Source organism: Petromyzon marinus, chromosome 16 (genome assembly GCF_048934315.1).
Source record: "Petromyzon marinus isolate PM22_M1 ecotype Great Lakes invasive population chromosome 16, UKy_Petmar_22M1.pri1.0, whole genome shotgun sequence".
Classification (NCBI taxonomy): Eukaryota; Metazoa; Chordata; class Hyperoartia; order Petromyzontiformes; family Petromyzontidae; genus Petromyzon; species Petromyzon marinus.
The window spans coordinates 11,369,075-11,390,546 of record NC_133682.1 but is presented as its reverse complement, the minus strand read 5'-3'; the positions used below and the strand labels follow the sequence as shown (position 1 = coordinate 11,390,546).

General features: G+C 42.3%; 1 protein-coding gene across 2 annotated transcripts in view; it reads right to left on the bottom strand.

Annotated features, from left to right (window-relative positions):
* Positions 1-21,472, bottom strand: part of RXFP1 (relaxin family peptide receptor 1) — a 288,445-nt gene that overhangs the window by 51,730 nt on the left and 215,243 nt on the right. For both annotated transcript variants that reach the window (XM_032955172.2, XM_032955171.2), the window contains exons 11-12: positions 8,817-8,888; positions 7,609-7,680 (exon numbers count right to left, since the gene is read on the bottom strand). In XM_032955172.2, coding sequence (XP_032811063.1) covers positions 7,609-7,680; positions 8,817-8,888 — 144 coding nt within the window. The remainder of the gene's footprint in view (positions 1-7,608; positions 7,681-8,816; positions 8,889-21,472) is intronic.

Genomic DNA, 21,472 nt, shown 5'->3' with positions numbered 1-21,472 from the left:
CATCTCATAGTCCAGCGGCCTCAATTCGAGTATCTCTTTTCTCATGATCATCATTGCACATACCACCGAAGGCCTCTCGGATGTGGGTGTAATTTCTCTAAAGTGCCTTGGTTGACTCTGCCTGAGCACTGCACTGAGTACTGGACAGTGATTTTAATGTCAGTCAGACATCTGTCTTCCGAAAGATTTTCCCCCATCTGTGTGTGGATGAAGAGCAAAATGTGTACAGTGACTGCAACATGTTAAAAAAACTCGTCAACCTCTCTAAGGTGTTAACACCAACTAAGTTAAGTGAATGCGCTGCGCAAGGCACATACTCTATTAGAGGTTTTTTGTTTTTGTTTCAGGTGGGTCTGAAACATGTTGCTTGCATTGTCATATGACTGACCTCTACAGTTGGAGGGGTCCACCATCAAAGTCACACAGTCTGCTCAACTTCTACCAGTGTGGCTCTCAATTGGCTCAAAGCCCAGGATTCGCTCCACCACATTCCTGCTGCTGTTAACAAACCGGAATATGAACGTCAATTGGTCCACATGTGACAGGTCTGGGGTGGACTCAACAATTATTGAAAAATATTTGGCATCCCGAATCTCATCTGCTATTGTTTGGCGAGTTTTCTGACCCATTAGGTCAATGAGTTCTTCACGTATTGTCGATGACAAATAGGACACTCTGCCAAACTTTTTAATATGTTCAGCAAAGAATGGGTCAAATTGTGATAGCAATTCTACGATGCCAAGGAAATTGCCGTTATGGGTTGACCCAAACCGTTCATCATCACCCCTAAACGCAAGTCCTCTTTCAACCAAGATATTAATCACTGCTACAACTCTTCAAAATGTCCCTCCAGTATTTACGTTTCCCATCAAGTTGCTGCATGAAATCTGCATCTATAGCAATGCCCTTTGTCCGCTGGTGCAAGGCAAGCATGCGTGATCTGTGTTCTGCACTATTTTCGTGTTCCCCTATTCTTTCAGAGTGCTTCCAGTCACTAAAACCCCTGACTAAAGCCACCGAGCTTGCTGGAGAACAGTTTGCATTCAAAACAGTTACACACAACCTGTTGAGGGTGAGTACAGTAGCCACTGTCTAGAAACCTGCCCATTTGGCAATATACAGTTCAGAAGTTCATTGCTGAAACTTCTAGTCTTTCCACCAAACGCACTATCTCGGACTGAAGCGGGGTATTTTTCACTGTGGTTTTGGAAGTGGACTGCTCCTCTATCAATAATCGCTGGCTTAACAATGTTAATATAAGTGCTTTGCCATAATGCAGGGTCAGTGACCTCATAGCACCAGGAATGGCTTGGTTGTTGATTTGATTCTTGTGAACTACAATGAGGGGAAAAAAGTATTTGATCCCCTGCTGATTTTGTACATTTGCCCACTGACAATAAAATGATCGGTCTATAATTTTAATGGTAGGTTTATTTGAACAGTGAGAGACAGAATAACAACAACAAAATCCAGAAAAACGCATGTCAAAAAAAATATATTGATTTGCATTTTAATGAGGGAAATAAGTATTTGACCCCCTCTCAATCAGAAAGATTTCTGGTTCCCAGGTTTCTTTTAGACAGGTAACGAGCTGAGATTAGGAACACACTCTTAAAGGGAGTGCTCCTAATCTCAGCTTGTTACCTGTATAAAAGACACCTGTCCACAGAAGCAATTACTCAATCAGATTCCAAACTCTCCACCATGGCCAAGACCAAAGAGCTCTCCAAGGATGTCAGGGACAAGATTGTAGACCTACACAAGGCTGGAATGGGCTACAAGACCATTGCCAAGCAGCTTGGTGAGAAGGTGACAACAGTTGGTGCGATTATTCACAAATGGAAGAAACACAAAAGAGCTGTCAATCTCCCTCAGCCTGGGGCTCCATGCAAGATCTCACCTCGTGGAGTTGCAATGATCATGAGAACGGTGAGGAATCAGCCCTGAACTACACGGGAGGATCTTGTCAATGATCTCAAGGCAGCTGGGACCATAGTCACCAAGAAAACAATTGGTGACACACTACGCCATGAAGGACTGAAATCCTGCAGTGCCTGCAAGGTCCCCCTGCTCAAGAAAGCACATATGCATGCCCGTCTGAAGTTTGCCAATGAACATCTGAATGATTCAGAGGACAACTGGGTGAAAGTGTTGTGGTCAGATGAGACCAAAATGGAGCTCTTTGGCATCAACTCAACTCGCCATGTTTGGAGGAGGAGTAATGCTGCCTATGACCCCAAGAACACCATCCCCACCGTCAAACATGGAGGTGGAAACATTATGCTTTGGGGGTGTTTTTCTGCTAAGGGGACAGGACTACTTCACCGCATCAAAGGGACGATGGACGGGGCCATGTACCGCCAAATCTTGGGTGAGAACCTCCTTCCCTCAGCCAGGGCATTGAAAATGGGTCGTGGATTGGTATACAAGCATGATAATGACCCAAAACACACGTTCAAGGCAACAAAGGAGTGGCTCAAGAAGAAGCACATTAAGGTCCTGGAGTGGCCTTGCCAGTCTCCAGACCTAATTCCATTGAAAATCTGTGGAGGGAGCTGAAGGTTCGAGTTGTCATACGTCAGCCTCGAAACCTTAATGACTTGGAGAAGATCTGCAAAGAGGAGTGGGACAAAATCCCTCCTGAGATGTGTGCAAACCTGGTGGCCAACTACAAGAAAAGTCTGACCTCTGTGATTGCCAACAAGGGTTTTGCCACCAAGTACTAAGTCATGTTTTGCAGAGGGGTCAAATACTTATTTTCCTCATTAAAATGCAAATAAATGTATAACATTTTTGACATGCGTTTTTCTGGATTTTTTTGTTGTTATTCTGTCTCTCACTGTTCAAATAAACCTACCATTAAAATTATAGACTGATAATTTCTTTGTCAGTGGGCAAACGTACAAAATCAGCAGGGGATCAAATACTTTTTTCCCTCACTCTACCAAACTGCTCCTGAGGTGGAAATGATGGTTCTTGTATAGCATTAGCTGTTGAGGGTTCGCCTTCAAAGGATGGCTCTGGGGGAGTGACAACATTACTGCAAACTGAACTAGGGTTAATTCCTTCCTCACAGCTGACAATAGTGCTGCTGTCATCATTATTACTCTCAGAGGGTTTTTGAAAGAAGTTGGCAATGAGTGGAACACTTGTAAACAAAACTCCCTCTTGCCTCCTTTTCTTTTTTTGTCTTTCTGTTTGGAAGCACCACTATTCCAACGTTTGTGGTCCATACAGTATTTCAGAACTAGTATACTATTTATATTAATATATTTATAGCATTTTAACTGCATGCGTATACAAGTCACCATATGTCGATGGTGATTAACTGTGAGCCGCCAAAAACAGGCTTTGCGATTTGTGCACACAAAAATGCCAGGATGTGCATGCATAATGCACATGCATAATGTTCATGCATTATATGCATGCGTAACAGTATGATTCAATGTGAATACTATATTGTAATTTTCATGAAATCTAATAATAAAGTTTTTCCCCTTTTTTCTGGCAACAAAACTGAAACCTTTTTACAAGGATTCATGTCTGCATTAACCACATTACCAGCAGTCAAAATGCAAACAAAAAAGCATACTATGATAATATATGCATTGTCCTTAAAACTGATTGGTCCACACCAAGGGACGGCTTTCTCTTGAGCCTCGACCCAATTGGTGCTCGACCAGATGACACCAAAAGACGTGTATGAAATCATTAACCCCCCCCCGCCCCCTCTGGTCCTCGTGTAGTGGCGTAACGCGTGCATGGTATGAAAACAACAGTTGCATTCATGTACGGAGTTGCAAACAGTGAGGTCAGCTCAGGATAAGCAGGTGCAGGTGGGAGGCCTTGGTGACAGCAGACAGAGAGACGCCAGCAATTAGGAAAAGAGGCAGTGATTGGCTGGCTGCAAATGGAAACGCGGGGTAGGCACCACGGAGGCGAGAGATAGAGGCGATAAGGGGGAGAACACGTGCAAGAGACGCTGGAAAGATTCCGGCTTGATAAGGGCCATCTGAGGGCACTTAATGAGGAGGGGGATATAAGGGGGACGTGTGAGGCAGTGGAGTTGAGTTGGTTGGAGATGAAGCAGCGAAGAGATTCAAGAGAAGTCAGGGACCTCGCCCTCCACACCCCGTCCTCCCCAGTGGTGTTGGCTGAACCCCCGCTGGGGGAACGGGCGAGGTTGAGGTGCGGGTGGAGACAGGCTAGCAGTGGAGAGGCTAGCGGAATCTTTAGTCTGAGTGTGATAAGCTAGCGGGGTAAGAAGCTAGCAGAGTATACAGAGAGAGAGTCCGTGACAGGCTAGGAGAGCAGGGAGTAAGAGGCTAGCGGAGCGAGAGAGCGTAAGCTCGAAGGAGCAGGCTAGCAGAGGAAGAGTTCGCAACAGGAGTATGTTTGTTGAACAAGAGGAGCATCTGTGTGGGATGTTGTGAATAAAGTGACACAGGAGAAAAGACGAAGTTGTCCACGTGAATAAACGCCACACTACACTTTTACCTGATTGGCTCACAACGGACGATGTCCCATTTACCCTCTCTATTTAAGACCAAAATAGGAGGAGGATATCTTCACAACTCTGGCTGTCGCCTGATGAGGCTGAGTTGTAATTACGGGCCAAACGTCGTACTCGAATGGTAAATGTTGTGGGTTTACTCCCCAACACACCGGTGTGCTGAATTAGTAACGAATTGACATGTTTTGTTTACGTGACAAACCTTACTAATGGTGGCGGGTTTAACGACATGTTTACGCAATCAAACCCAAAAAACAAACAAACCTCAATGCATACAATATTGACCAGCAGCGCATCACATGATGGATTCAAAGTTTAAGAATTAAAACCCAGGTTAAAAAGGTACGATTTTTTTGCAGTTTCCGAAAGATATTTGAGCAATAGCAAAACAATTGAATAATACTCAAGACGTCAGCCTCAGATACTGCCATTTGCTATAAGTGCTCTCTTGCAATTCATCTTCACAATGGAAAAGCAAAGTTGTCTTAATGCTATAAATTGTTTGGCAGCTGGCATTACTGACTAAGCATTAAGCCCGAAACATTTGGTGCGTGTAACGTAACCAATGGAACTGCACAACAGTACATGTAATCCATTGTGTGCTGATGTCCTGGCCAAATATGGGCGCTTATCCATTATATCTATTTACCGAATTGTTCTTCCCAGAAGGCCTATTAAAGCTAAACATGCATGCACTTAAATTGCAATAATTATTATATATTGTAGATGGTAACTGGCACGATAAAATACTTTATACGATTACAATAGTTTTGTTTATATAAAGGTACGGGCGCAGTCCTGAAATCTCGCCACTGCTGGCAGAAGGTTTTCACTAGAGAGAGGTCAAAAGAGCTCCTCTAGAGAGTAATTTGTCCTACTCTTCCACGCTGGTCACATGTATTTCAAGAGGTGGGAGCACCCACACTTTACCCCACTACACGTGACCTGCCGATCAACTGACTATGGCGAACCCATTCATATTGCTGCCTGGACAAAGGAAGGTGGGAGGGATGAATGAAGATGCCTGTGCATTGTTTCAGCTAAAACTATCAACTATTTTATTTTATTTTTTACCAGGTAAGACACACTGAGCTATATAGCTCTATTTCAGGAGCGACCTGGCCACAAATTATAGCTCAACAAAGTGGCTTATCATGTGGAAATGTATAGCAGCAACATACTCTAAATGCAAGCTTCTAAATATGGAGGGATGCGTCAGGGTCGAGATCGAACCCACGACCTCCTGCATACCAGGCGAGGGAGTTAACATCTCGGCAACCTGGCGTCCAGTTATGATCGAACTCCTCGACCTTTGTCTTTGACAGTAATGTTGTTTACGTGATATACTAAACAAGTATTATATAGTAAATTAAATGCATCTAAAGAACGGGGCCAAGAATCATTCTGCTGAAAACACATTTGGCAGAACACATTTTTGTTATCCTTTAAGATTTTCTCATGAAGATTTCATAATTAAGACATTAAAAACAGAATAATTAGAATTTCAACACATAATCACATTAAAAGTTACGTGTTTAATTACCAATTTTATACATCTACATTTTTATTTAGAATTAAATCTAAAGGTCCCATATTGCGAGCAATTTAAAAACTTGGAAATGAAAGAGCGTGCAAATATGAACATGAACAAATCATGATGCTCTGTTTTATTAATTGGATTACTAGGTTAAATCTCAAAAGAGAGGCAGTGCTAATGAATGAAGTATTTTATGAAGTAATTTAAAGTTTACTTAGATTATATTCTCACTCAGGATACCTACTATGCAATGGTTTTCAAAGAGGCATTACAAGCTCCCGTTATTTTTACTTGTACAGATATGCATTGGATGCCGCCGTGGGAAAGTATGGTGGGCTAAAAAGGGAGTACTGCCACCTCTTTCAAGATGTCTGGACAGCGTAGAAGAATAGGGCAAAATATCATCTGCAGGGTCTGTCTCGAGCTCCTTATAGTGGCATTGGCATGAGCGGGTAATTGCAAGGCTGTACCTTTATATTTTTTTATATTTTGCTGTTGCCTTTGATATGGACTATGCTCGGTGTGACGGGTACGGACATGAGGGCACAGTCAGGTTTCCACCTTTCCGATGGACCAAACCTTGACAATTCTCAATAGTCAGCCTCGGTCGGTTGAAACTGTGCATGCAGTACACTGTGATGCGATTCAACACAATGTCGGTACCAGATCTCGGTACAAATCCATTCCTGCCACCCGAACACAGATGCCAATTGCTGGTCTGTCCAACCTGGCCAAGTGGGAACTTTCGGGCAAAGCTTTTTCTGCTGCAAAGCATGTGATTGGGACGTGATGGCCAATCACGCAAACAGCTCAAACACTGAGTTGTGTAAAGCCCTTCATCCTCTGTCTTGAGCCACACCCATTATGTCCTCTCTCACCACCACCACCACACCTTGCTGGCTGAGTGGCTGCTTGTGATTCCAGGCATGAACCTGCATGCCTGGAATATAAAAAATTACACGTATAAAGAATAGAAGTGTGTGTGTGCATGTTTGTTTGGTAATGACAACAACAATAAACGGAGCGCCGGGTGGCTAAAATACAGCAAGTTTGCAGAGTAGGGGGCACAGGTCGTGCATCTGCCAGTCATCTCAGTCAGTCAACCCATGGCATGTGAGTCTGTTCCGTGACCTGCCAGCGGGTGTTCGACACTTCACGTGGTCTTAAAGTGCACATAGCCTGGCACAAGCGCCATGGTGACGTTACCGCCACTTAGTGGTGAATGGCGGTTGTTGTTGGTAATGAGTGGGGAACAGTGCTCTGTTTACTGTGTTCAGATATCAGTGTCTCAGATTTAGTTCCTGGCTAAGAACAACATCGGTGGAAAGTGAAATCTGAAATTGGTCATTGAGGCTCCTCTAAGTCAACTCAGCATTAAATTAATACTGTACGTGGTGTGTTGTGATTTTCACTGGGGAGACAAAGGTGGCTGGGAGCGGTGATGACCACACCATCCCCTCGTGGGCTTTTCCTGCCTTTATAGGTGCTCACTAACAGAATGTAGGGGAAAGTACCATGTGTACATATATATGTATGCATTATATGTTACAATACTTACAAATTTGAAAGCTCTTGCAAATTCTGGAAAATGTTCAGCGGCAGCTTCTGGATTTTGTTTGCTGAAATGTCACTATAAAGAAAAATAGAAATAAATATTGTCACGGAGCAATTGAATACAGAATAATCGTTAGTAATGAATGTTATGCTTTGTCCAAAAGCCATAATCCATGTAAGATTTACACAGCAACTTGGCATGTATTCATTCTCATTGGTACATTTACCATCATTGATCCAGGCTTCCATGAAGGCTCTCACTTTGTGACCCCAATGGTTATTATCTTAATAAGCAAAATAAAAGACAATGGAATTCATAGAATTAATAATAAAAGTAACTCATTCAGAATATATATCATCAGGCCTCTCATGGTCTTGCGATGTTACAATCCATCTGGCTGCTGTACACAAGCTGTTTCCCTTCAACGTGACTTTACCGAAAGAACCAAGAATATGAATCACTGCATTCACGAAAGCTTTAAATCAAAATTGTATTTGAAGTAATTGGCCAAACATACCAGTGCTGAAAATGAATCATGAGCCTGAGTGAGACTTTAATGGATAAATAAAGCAGACATTATTATCGTTTCTGTATTAGTATTTTTAAGGTGTAGACTTTGCTTGCGGCATCATGCTTTTGTATTTCGTCGCTAAAAACACATTTAAATAATAAAACACAAGCAGCATGAATCAAATGGAAGGGTACAGGAAAAAGAGTGGCTTCGCAATGTACGTAAGTTTTAATGAGCACAAACGACAAAACAGTACTGTAGGCAGAGAGTGAGAGAGTAAATGATAGGTCATGTAGTTAGAAGGTAAGTAGGATAAATGGGCTTGCAGTGTTTCGCAGAGAGATTTCACCAATGATAATATTGAATTCGAGGCCAGTAGAGACGTATAAGGTAGTATTTACAATAAACTGGGCATGGTGTGGCAAGCACCACTCCCCAGTTGCCTTTGTCTCCCCAGTGCTATATATACACACACACTGTGTCAGTTATTAATCTTAAGTTTGTCTCCTAAATTAAACAAGTTTTTAACAAAAAAGAAGAATCGGTCATGATCAATCCACTGCTGGATAAAGGCCTCCACAAGCTGTCACCATCTCAAATCCACTCCTTCCTTTTTGTTAACCAAAAACAAAACACGCTGCCATTGAATTCACGTGTACAAACATATCAAGGGCATGGTTAATGAGAGGCTTGTTCTTACAGTTCTCCCAGCTTCTTTAGAGGTGAAAATGTATTTTCGCCAAGAAGACTGAGTGCATTCCTCTGCAGAACCCTGCAACACAAAAAAAAAACAGGGGAACAACCAGACACGACAACCATATCAGTACCTTCCCTTTGGGTTTGTAGGGGTGTAAATTTTTATTTAAGATTCGTGATGGAATTTTGGGTTAGGCCATGTAATGATCTGGCCAAATTGAAACCTTCCACCACCAGAGAGACACAGAAAATAAATTGTCACGCCGTGTACAAGCGTTCAACGCCCCAATTATTATTATTGTTGTTACAGCTCACTCAGCAGTGAGTTAAAGAACATTTCTCGCAGCCATATTTATAAATTAGATAATGACATTTTGTTTGCAACTGCGCCAAGAGTGTTCAGGTCAGAAACCAGGATTTCAGAATAACTGAAGGTGCTTGATGCCGGTTCAAGATCGCACCATGTCTGTCCAGTGCTCGCCGAGCTGCATGACTTGCGGGTGTCGACCGAATACATTATAAGATCGCACTTATTGCACACAAAGAGCTTACCGTAAATTAACTACAATACCTTGATGATATCGTGACGGAGCATAAACCATCACGTGAACACCGGTCATCCTCGCAGCAACTTTTGGCTAGCCATTGAACAAAGACGGTCACTACATCGCCCGCTTTCAGATGCCCTTCTGTGGCTATCTGGAACACTCTTTCTTCGGATATTAGGAAACCACTGGAGCTATGCACTTTTATAATCTAGATTGGAAACTCATTTCTTTAGAACAGATTTTTGTATTTAGTTTGTTTTTCTTCCCCTGCACCTCAGATTAGCACGGTTGTCTATGTGCGGTGTGAAAGAAGTTCAGCATACTCTTATGTTCTTTCGGTAAAGTCAAGTAGGTAAGAAAATAATTACATAATAGATCACGACGTTTCGATTGCAACAACAAGCGATCGTCCTCAGGTGAAAGAGAGAAACATGCCTCTGTGACAAGGCATTATATAGAGGGGGGAGGGGGAGGGGAGGCCGCAAAGGGGCGAGAGGGTGGGGAAAAAATTCAAAGAGGGCTTGGGTGAAATAGAGAAAATAAATGTGACAGGGAAGCTTAGACATCAAACTTAACAACATTGTGAAAGGTAATGCAACTCAGAGTCGGCTAACACAACAGTTAACATTTTTGCCTGGTTGATCCAGTCCTTCCAAAGATTGCTAAATTTTGCATCCATCTTCTCGGTTGAAATTGCGTCTGAGTTGTGTGGAAAACCTCCCCGTAGAGGCAGTCTTGATTCGAAGCTTCCAATAATAATAATAATAATGCAATTTATAACGCAAATTTGCCGACGTAACGGCCGCAACTCAGAGGCGCGGAGCCAAGCTCAGAGTCACTCTAAAGCGTGGTTGTAGAGGTGACTTTTTAAGTGACTCTTGAAGGAGACGATAGAGGTGATGCTGCGAATGTGCAGAGGGATTGCGTTCCAGACTGTTGGCGCAGCCACCGAGAAGCGGCGCTTAGACGCGACCACCCTGGATCTTGGTATCAACATACAGTACATACATAGCACTCAAGAATTTGAAGGTCCTGAGTTGAAATTCCAGTTGGGTTCTACTCAAGATATCATACGTCTGAGTAGATACAATCCACAATTTCGAGTGGTTGCCCTATGGCAGGGACTGCCGTAAAAATGTCGAACTTGCATAATTTGCTTAGAGCCAGCAACACAGATGAGCACCACCCCATGGAGATCATTTGGCATGCAAAAACAATAATGGATGAACATAAGGTGAGACTCTCAGTGCAGAAATTGGTTGCAGATGCCCAATGCTGGCTGAAGGGCCTCCACTAAAGGGAGCTCCAGAGACCCCTTCCAGAGGGCATTTGGCCTACTACTCCGTGGTGGCAAGACATCTCAGAAAGTGGTGGAAGTACTAGCACTTTACCCCCATAGCATGCAACCTGCCCATCGACTAACTGCAGTCCACCCCGTCCGCACTGCCGGGGGCGGAGGATTTTCAGAAACGTGCACCGTTGTTTCGGCTGCCGCACCAGGAGGTTGAATCAGCGCCCTCTAGGCTAAAAATCCAATGCGCTCACCATTACGCTACGGCAGTGCGACATCGGCAAACACAGTGCGCCTTAAAAAAAAAACACACACACACGAGCTAATTTGATCTTGGGTGGGTGGTCTGATTTGAACACGGGATCTCGGCGGAGCTGAATCAGCACTCTAGCACCCTGAGCCGCTCAGCCACCACAGGAAGCTATACAAATTAATAATAATTTCAGATAAAATGTCAGGTGCGTTAGTCATGTTCTGCAGGTTCTCTTGCCATGTGCCACTCTTAGGAAAAAGCGTCAATATGCTGAATCTTGTTGGCATTTAAGAATGTGTTGGTATGAGAACACCGAGTGGACATGACAATTGTAAATGCATGAGAATTGTTGCATTAATTAGAATTAAATATTAATTAGTATATGTGTACATTGTCCTGCACATACGTACATACAGCAGTTGGTACGATTATTCGCAAATGGAAGAAACACAAAAGAACTGTCAATCTCCCTCGTCCCGGGGCTCCATGCAAGATCTCTCCTCGTGGAGTTGCAATGTTCATGAGAACGGTGAGGAATCAGCCCACAACTACACGGGAGGATCTTGTCAATGATCTCAAGGCAGCTGGGATCTTAGTCACATTAAAACAATTGGTAACACACTACGCCGTGAAGGACTGAAATCCTGCAGCGCCCGCAAGGTCCCCCTGCTCAAGAAAGCAAATATACATGCCCGTCTGAAGTTTGCCAATGAACATCTGAATGATTCAGAGGACAACTGGGTGAAAGTGTTGTGGTCAGATGAGACCAAAATGGAGCTCTTTGGCATCAACTCAACTCGCCGTGTTTGGAGGAGGAATGCTGCCTATGACCCCAAGAACACCATCCCCACCGTCAAACATGGAGGTGGAAACATTATGCTTTGGGGGTGTTTTTCTGCTAAGGGGACAGGACAACTTCACCGCATCAAATGGACGATGGACGGGGCAATGCACCGTCAAATCTTGGGTGAGAACCTCCTTCCCTCAGCCAGGGCATTGAAAATGGCTCGTGGATGGGTATTCTAGCATGACAATGACCCAAAACACACGGCCAAGGCAACAAAGGAGTGGCTCAAGAAGAAGCACATTAAGGTCCTGGAGTGGCCTAGCCAGTCTCCAGACCTTAATCCCATAGAAAATCTGTGGAGGGAGCTGAAGGTTCGAGTTGCAAACGTCAGCCTCGAAACCTTAATGACTTGGAGAAGATCTACAAAGAGGAGTGGGACAAAATCCCTCCTGAGATGTGTGCAAACCTGGTGGCCAACTACAAGAAACGTCTGACCTCTGTGATTGCCAACAAGGGTTTTGCCACCAAGTACTAAGTCATGTTTTGCAGAGGGGTCAATTACTTATTTCCCTCATTAAAATGCCAATCAATTTATAACATTTTTGACATGCGTTTTTCTGGATGTTTTTGTTGTTATTCTGTCTCTAACTGTTCAAATAAACCTATCATTAAAATTATAGACCGATCATTTCTTTGTCAGTGGGCAAACGTACAAAATCAGAGGGGATCAAATACTTTTTTCCCTCACTGTATACAGTGGTACCCCGGAGATCGAAGGTTCTACTGTATAAGCAATTGCACTTGTATACAATTACAAATACAGTAGAACCTCGGAGATCGAACGCACCAGAACTCGAACAAATCGATGTTCGAACGATATTTCCGAACATTTTTTGCCCCGGAAACCGAACGAAATTCGGAGGTTGAACGGGCAATCGCGACTTGAAAGAACCTAGGAATAGGTTTAACCCTTTTAACTGGCACAAAAACTGACACCTTTATTCAAGGCATCATGTTTGCAATAACCACAACACAAGCAGTCAAAATGCAAACAAAAAAGACAACTCTGATAATATGCACTGTCCTTGAATTTGATTGGCCCACACCCGAGACAGCTTTTCTTAGAGCCTAGTCTCCACTGGTGTTGGACCAGAAGACGCCAAAAGGCGTACAACTCAAAAACAGCACACTATCAGAGTATTGAGGGCTCGGGGTGAGCATGTACATTATGAGACCTCCTTTGCCAGTAACAAGATATAGGAATAGGTTTTACCCTTTTAACTGAAAGAACCTGTACAGCTGAGACGCGTATGGCCAGCAGCGTGCATGACGCTTGCCCAGACAAAGGTTTTAACACCTCCTCCTCCTCACCACCTTCCACTCAAGCCATCAACTCTCCTTACTACAGGTAAAGTGAAGTTCAATGTTAATTTATTTCATTTATTCCATATATTCATTCCATTTATTGATTGTGTTTCTTGTTTTTTTGTGTGATTTTATGCATGTAATTACTGTAAACTTCGTGTAAAAATGCTTTATAATGAGATATTTCTTGTGTCTGGAACCAATTAATGTAATTTACATTCATTCTTATGGGGAAAATTAATTCGGTGTTCAAACAAATCGGCGTTCGAATGGCCTTCTGAAACGAATTAAGTTCGATCTCCGGGGTACCACTGTATATCTATATATCTCTCGCAGGGTAATGTTAAAGCACATGGCGTACAGAGGAAGCAATGGAAATGCACCAAAATGTTGGGGCACTTATCAGCGGACAATGAAATAATGATTTGATTATAATCAAATGCTCTAAAAATGCCTTTAATTCAGCAACAATCATTCTGATCACGAACAAATCCTTGTAATGTGTTCCCCCTTGAAAATTTACAAACAGGCTACTGATGACGGCGTCTATGAAGATAGTTTCATATTATATTGATAATTATAAAACATAGCAGCAGTGGCACCATTTTTCAAGAGTTAGCCATTATGTTCCATAGCAATTCCAAAGTTTTTCCTAGCCATTCGAAATCAAGTGTTAGTCATCATAATTAAATTACATTAACGTTTAATGCAAGAGATATATTTTTTTCATCTCTGCACATTTTTACAAATACAGTGCAGGAATTGATGAGATGCACTTTAATTGTGATGAGATGGCTTTGTGGTTAGAGTACCCGACTCTCAACCAGAACATTTCTAGCTCTGATTATGGTGTTTGTCAATTAAACCAATTACAGCTCAGGGGTCGATAAATTGAGTACCACTTTGTCAGAGGTCAACAGTGGTTTTATTTCAGAAAACTACCCGCCACCACGGAAATGTATGCTTGGTTTATAGCAGAAAGGCAATTTTGACTGAAAATGGCAAATTAAATCACGTGTAGTCCTTTGTGAGTCAACTGCTCCATACCATGTGGGGGTTGCTTGACCAAACTTCTCAGTGCTCGCCGAGCTGCACTGGCTACCGGTTGCCGAACGAATGCATTGTAATGTCGCACTCATTACATACAAAGTGCTTTCCACAAATGAACCACAGTACCTTGCTGATCTATTCGAGGAGCATAAACCATCACGCAAAGTCTGGCCATCCTCACAACAGCTTTAAAGCTGGCCATCAAACAAAGATGGTCACTGCATCGCGCTTTTCAAATGTGCTTCTGCGGCCGTCCGGAAGGCTCTTCCTTCCGATATTAGGAAGCTACTGGAGCTATGCCTGATAATTTGATCTAAATTGTCTCATGGTTGTTGTTGTTGTTAGACTTGCATCCCATTGGGATTTTTGCACACAACGTTGATATACGGTGATTTTTTTCTGGAAGATTTTACTAGTTTTTCCTGGATGTTTCTGTTGCGCGTCCTCACTTTAAGATGTTCTTGTTCATGTTTTGTTTGTTGCGGTTGCACCTGGGTCAAGAGCCGCATGGCTCACAGGGCTATACCTAATAAATGAAACTGAAACTGAAAGTGCAGATTGAAAACTAATTTCTTTAGAACTGCTTTTTTGTTTAGTTTGTTGTCCTTGCCCCGTACCTCCGATAAGTCGTTTGTTTGGTACGAAAGAAGTTAAACATACGTAAATATAAGGAGGTGGCAGGAGGAGAGGTCAGGAGCATTTCAGATACCCCACGACATCAGATATCCCACGACTTTATCAGATATCAAAAACATAATCAGATATCCCATGCCATTATCGGATACCCCAGGGCATTATCAGATATCCCACGACATTATCAGATATCCCACAACATTATCGGATAACCCACGGCATTATCAGACTTTCACTTGGCCTAACGGTAACACGTTCACCGCTTGTTGAAGAGGTTTACGGAAATAATCTGGCAGCTGCCCTGATTAATAGTAGACGACGTGGTATGAACCACGCCGTCTACTTCACAGTGGACATGAAATATCCACTGACATCATTTGCAGGATCCAAATTTACCAAAATCAAAAAGCACCCACAAATTACTGAATGTGGATTACACATCGCTATCATCGCCCCCTCCCCTATTGGCAGACCAATGCCACAGGTCACTCTTGAAAATTATATTATTCTGGTCTCTTGAGGTCTAACCTGGTCAAACAAAATAAACTTGAAACTTGATGTTAGCCATGGGCAGGGGTTGAACTTGCCAGGTTCACAGCGCAGTGTGCTAACCACGCACTCGTGCTCCAGTATTATTATTATAAAATCAGCAATTCTTACGTTCAAAGTTTTGTAAATATATGTCAGTTATTTTAATAGCGACATCAAACAATAAATGAATCCTTGCTTAGCGACATTATATTGCAAGCCATGCTCCTTAATTTTTGTTGCCATCATGGAAAGTGGTCTCGATCCATGTGCATAATACAGAATGTCTAGGAAATTGTGATCTCTCTCATTTTTGCTTCAGCACAGCACTGCACGCTACATTTGCCCCATGTTTATAAGACGTGTTTCCACGAAAATCTGTATGTGCTTGCTACGCTCAAATATGCGTGACAGTCAACAAATGGCCTCATCTCTACTCGAGCTAAGAAACAGCTACCAGCCATCATGAACTTGGATTGATCTTCAAGGCAGAGGTGTACAACAGTACACACCGTGCAATGTTTAAAAATTCCAAAAAGTTATATTGTCTCCGTGTATAAATGCGCAATCGGGAGGTGCTGACCTAAGACGGAAGCCTTGAGTCATTGGTGGAAATTTCCACGGCAGTGGCCAGTTTACCGATCACAAGAGTTCCATTGTGAGGCAATCTACAGCTGTTGTCGAATGGAAAGACTGGCCTCTGTCATAGGAATGTGGAGTTTCCCACACTAGCTTAGGGCTACCAATGCAGATGTACACCACCCCATTACAGTGTCTGCTTGAGCAAGGAGTAGACAAGTGTTAATATAATTTAATATTTGTGAAAACAATGTAAAGAGCTAAACTGATGAACTAGTACAAGCTCGGCATGAAACAATAAGTGGTAAGGAATCATGGCCATACTTTTATAATGGGTAACAAGGCACTGAATGTTTGTTTGACACAATCTTGGCCTAACGAGATGTGATGTTGATATTTGTTGAGCACGTGCAATCTGCACAGGTATAACACCGTAGCTAAATAAAAACAATTCTCCACTGATGCCACATTCTGTTCATTCACATGTACCTAGAAGGTGTCACCAAAGTGTTGATGCGATGTAAAATAAATCGTGAATACTGCCGATGATTATTAGTTATCGCTACTTACGTAGAAGCGATTTGTCATGTTCATGCGTATTAGGTTATTTGTAAAGGGGATAAATACGGGGTGAATGTAAGATGTTGCAAATATGTTCACCTAGAAAATAGAAAGTAAGTGTCTGGCACTTGAGTTTAGGTGAATCTGGATAATGCTTTGAATTTCATGGCAGGAAAGGGTGCAATCGTTTGGAACGCATTATGGGCATAATCAAGAACAGGAGAATGTAATGTGTGGAGCATGTGTTTACTGAGACAGACAACGTAATGAGCACTCAGAGGTTGAGGACCAAAGGGAAAATGTAAAGAGCAGAACTTGGAGGCCGGGTACTGGCTGTGAAACAGCTGTGTGATCAGGAGGAAGGAAGCCGTGGAGAGTCTTGGTAGCATCTGCACCACTGGCTGTGATGGCCACTTTAATGTCTCATGCATTTTAAATCCAACTCGCAACTGCAATGCGCTAAAGAGTTGAATGTGATAAAGGCGATCTTAATGGGAACGAGCTGTTAGTTGGAACACAGTTGGAAAATACATCACGGTGTTCCAATGAACAGTTCGGCGATCATAGCATTGCGTTTGTAGTTAAACACATACATTGGATTTTTGTTCTTCCCGATGCTAACCTTTCACACACCTAACGCTCTATAGTCAAAGGGATTCAAAAGGCGTCACCACTTTGCGAATACAATTCTTGATAGCACCCCCCCCCCACCCCCCCCATTGAGGTGATACAAGACGTGAAAATCAGTCACCGAAAACACGTTTAAAATGTTAAACACACCTATCGTGTTATTTCCCAAACGAAGTAACAATAAACTTTGTCAGGTGACTGCGATACAGTTGTCAGAAAGTGTGGCGCATTCACGAGTAGAAATGGGCCAAATTCAATTGCCGCGTGCGGGTGAAAATTGTTCGCGACAAAGCCAACTGGCATATTTCACGTAATGATAAGCAGACAACACTCTCTGTTGATCCAAAAACGCATCACTGAGTCTCAAGACAAAGGTGTGTTGTACCACATCATAGGGGGAAGTTTTTTTTTTCCTTGAGGATTCCGCATTGGTGGATTTGGTTGGCTATTAATAATGCTTGAACATGGGGAAAAAGCAGTGCCTAGAGAAAGCCAATATATATGAGGGGATAACACTCATAGGTCCACACAGACAGATTTAATGACTCTTTACTCTACTGCAGGTTAAAGTATATATGTGCTCAAATATGTGTACGGAGGCTCTCATCTCTGTAAGTAGTTTTGAGCAAGAAGTTAAAATTCCACACTTCTCTGGAATTTGGTTATCCTTCCTAGAGGACAACCACTGCAGACTTCCCACAAAGCAGCACTCACTTTCCCATTTATTAAAAAAAAACATTCACTGAGTTAATCCACCACTGGAATTTGAACTTGCAACCTTGGAACTGTCAATCAAGTACTCTAAATCACACTGGCACCTGGCCTAATACTGAATCATTTACTGCCCTTTGCCAATTCCACCGTTGAATGAAAGTGCGCCCCACACTGTGTTACTGCCATTAGGGGTTTGATTCACTGGCCAGTGCAGATTGGCGAAGGGTGGGGCCCAGGTCTGTTCAGATTGTCACCAGCCACTCCTGTTAGCCATGGCTGGGAGTCAAACTCAGGTGAATCATATTTATGCCGCAGTTCGCAAAAAGACACTCCAACGCCATTCCCGCGTGAAAGCAACTCGAACACAAAGACGAATCACAAAGCAACAATTTTAAGATGAAACCAGGTCCATGTAAGCCGTAGTTGTGGGGTAGCAATAAACCAAATTGGTGGATGTGGCCTTTTTTAAAAAAAATAGGGCGCGGGTAAATGGTGGATACATTCCCGCTCTCTCTCTCTCTCTGCCAAACGATTAAGGATTCATGCGCGAGTCCAGTCGTGGTGTCAAAATACACACACGTGAAAATATCACATAGTTCTCACACTATGTACTCTGTGCAGGGAGCAGGCTGCTCGCATTGGATTCCTTTTAATGGAAAACTGCGTTATTCATGACATCAACGTTTGGATATTTTACAGCCTACTTTGAAACACCTGGTTGCATTACAGCTAGCTGTTAGCGTTTGGCACTAGATGGGTACCATACCCCCTGGTGTGTTATGCACACTTCGATGTACATGTCCGTGTAAGAAAAATACAATTACAAGGCAGTCGACTGATCTCTCCACTGAAGTGAAAGAGGGGTACTTCTGATCAAGCATCAAGAGTGATGGCACTTGTTTAAATTGGCAGAGGCCAATCTCGGCATTGGAACAATGCTGACTTTCAAAAAGGAACTAAATAAGTGGTACTCATAAATCCTCATATCAAAAAATTCAATGTAAAATGTGTATTATTGAGTTTGGTAACTCTCAGAATATCTAACCTGGAATTCGAATTCAGATACAATTTCTAATTTTAATCGTGGGATCGCAGGGGCGGCAGACTGCCATGTCATGCATAGAACCCGGTGTGGTATTGAGCAAAAAAGCAGGGCCCATTCGTGGAATCACTCTTGAAACGTATGGGTGATGCCTAGGTAATACATTTCAAAAGTAATTATTGTCATTACCAGCTGGCCGATATTAACCATATTCTCAGTGTATAAGTATTGCATTGCCGATGTCTAATGTACGGGACTGGACGATTTACAACCCTGCATGGGACTTAGGCAAGGAGAGGAGGGCTTGTGTGGCTTTGCTGATCCAGGTGTAATGCCACTGAATGGATTGGGAATTCTAGTGGTTGATTAATCTCGCTGCGGTGGCGAGAAATTAACTGCTTCGCCTGGTATGCAGGACATGGTGGGTTCGATCCCAGGCCTGACGTCTGTATATTTGGAGTTTGCGTGTTTTCCCCGTGGTTGTGTGGATTTTCTTCAGGTCCTTCGGTTTTTCTCTCCAGATTTAGGAACATGCGTTTAGAGCATTTGGCTGCGATACTTTACACATGATAAGCCACTTCTTTGAGCTATAATTTGTGGCCAGATCGCTTCTGAAAAATAACTATGTAGCTCAGTGGGCCTTACCTGGTAAAATTTAAAAAAATATATGTGTTAAATGAGTGAATTATGGGCTCTCAAGAATCCGCATTCATTTCAATGGTGAGGCCTGTGTCTCTTAACATTGAAGCTAATTATATTCTTAGTTTTTTCGGTAAAGTCACGTTGAAGGGAAACAACAAAATAATAAAATATATATAAAACAATAAAACATTCTCACGACATTTCGACCATAACTCAAACGGTCGTCTTCAGGTGTGTTGGTTTGCATAAATTTATTTTTAAACGGCGCATTTATTTATTTATAAAAACGTTAGCGCCACGCGCAACGATTTGGCAGTTTATTTAGGACTAGTCCATCTATATTCTGAAAAGAGGAGGGGGGAGAATATAGATGGACTAGTCCTAAATAAACTGCCAAATCGTTGCGCGTGGCGCTAACGGTTTTTTATATAAATAAATAAATGCGCCGTTTAAAAATACATTTATGCAAACCAACACACCTGAAGACGACCGTTTGAGTTATGGTCGAAACGTCGTGAGAATTTTTTATTGTTTTATATATATTTTATTATTTTGTTGTTTCCCTTCAACGTGACTTTACCGAAAAAACTAAGAATATGAATTACTGCAGTCACGAAAGCTTTAAATCAAAATTGAAGCTAATTATTTCAATGTTAGAATCCTATTCAAGTGATTTGAGATTCTATCATGGGTATCACCCTAGGAGGTAATCGTGATTCCTGCAGGAATTGTCCAACCCTAATCAATACTATTCCAGAAAGAACTATGTCTGGAAGAGTGACTGATCCCCATGCGTCATAGAATTTCCAGTACAATTCAGAAGGTTGGGTTGCTAACAGTTGTGTCTAAATAACTCTATGTGGCTGCTGTAGATGTGTTCCCTCGCAATAGTAATGGGACATTTCCACCACGAGCTCAGTGCTTCAATTTCCACATCCGTTCTCTATTTTCCTACAGAGCCATCAACTGTGGTGGCCATTAAGTTTGCTATATGATCATCGTTCTCACGAGGTCAGCAACATAAACATATATCGCAATTCTCATATTTTAGTTATGGGATGCAAAATGCAATGGGGGCATGTCATGCAAAGAAAGTAATACATCTAAATGGACTATCACCCGATCAAATAAAGGACACTGATTAATCAGAATTGCATCCATTATTAAAATAGATGTTCATAAAGGTGTCATACATTTTAAAATAAGTATAATGGGATAGCAATTTTAATTACGTGGATGAAATGTTGATAACTTATTCCTAATGTGCTCGTTATTATACATATAAAGAGCTTGAGTAGATATTTAACAGCATGTAACAAAAGCTTTTGAAATAATGACATCCATGATCCTGGTGAACACCTGGGGTTCATTTCCCAACAGGATTGTTGTTCAACTCTGTTAAGAGTATTTGGCTGCTATACATTCCACATGATGATAAGCCACTTCGTTGAGCTCTAATTTGTGTCCAGGTCACGTCTGAAAAAGAGCTATATAGCTCAGTGGGCCTTATCTGGTAAAATATAGTTAGTATAATTTTTAGTTTTTACATGTTGACAATAACACAGTAGTCAGGAGGCAACTGTTAACTTGTTGCACACGTGGTAGAATGACCCAAATAATGCCACAAATGGCCTTACGGACTCAATAACACAATGTGCAGCCTGCATGGATGATGTACTTTGTTTTTTGAAACATGAAAAAGCGTAGGATTGTATATACTATAACCTCTATAAGACGATAAATAAATTGGGTAGCTTCCGAGCAGTGCCTTCTTAACGTAGGGGTATGTGCTATGCCTTTGTGTGTTAGAGCACACAACTTCAAAGGTCACGTGAGTCAACCTATGTCGAGTTTATAAATTGAGATGGGGAAGGGGGGTTCTGTAAACGTAACGTGCCACATGAAATGAGCATCCTACATGTGATGTCACTCCTGCGTTGCCAAGCGCCAAACCATTCATTATCACGTGATCTATCCACTGCTGGAAGAACGTCTCCCCAAGGCTGCCGCCATCTGCTACATATGTATGTTGAGCTA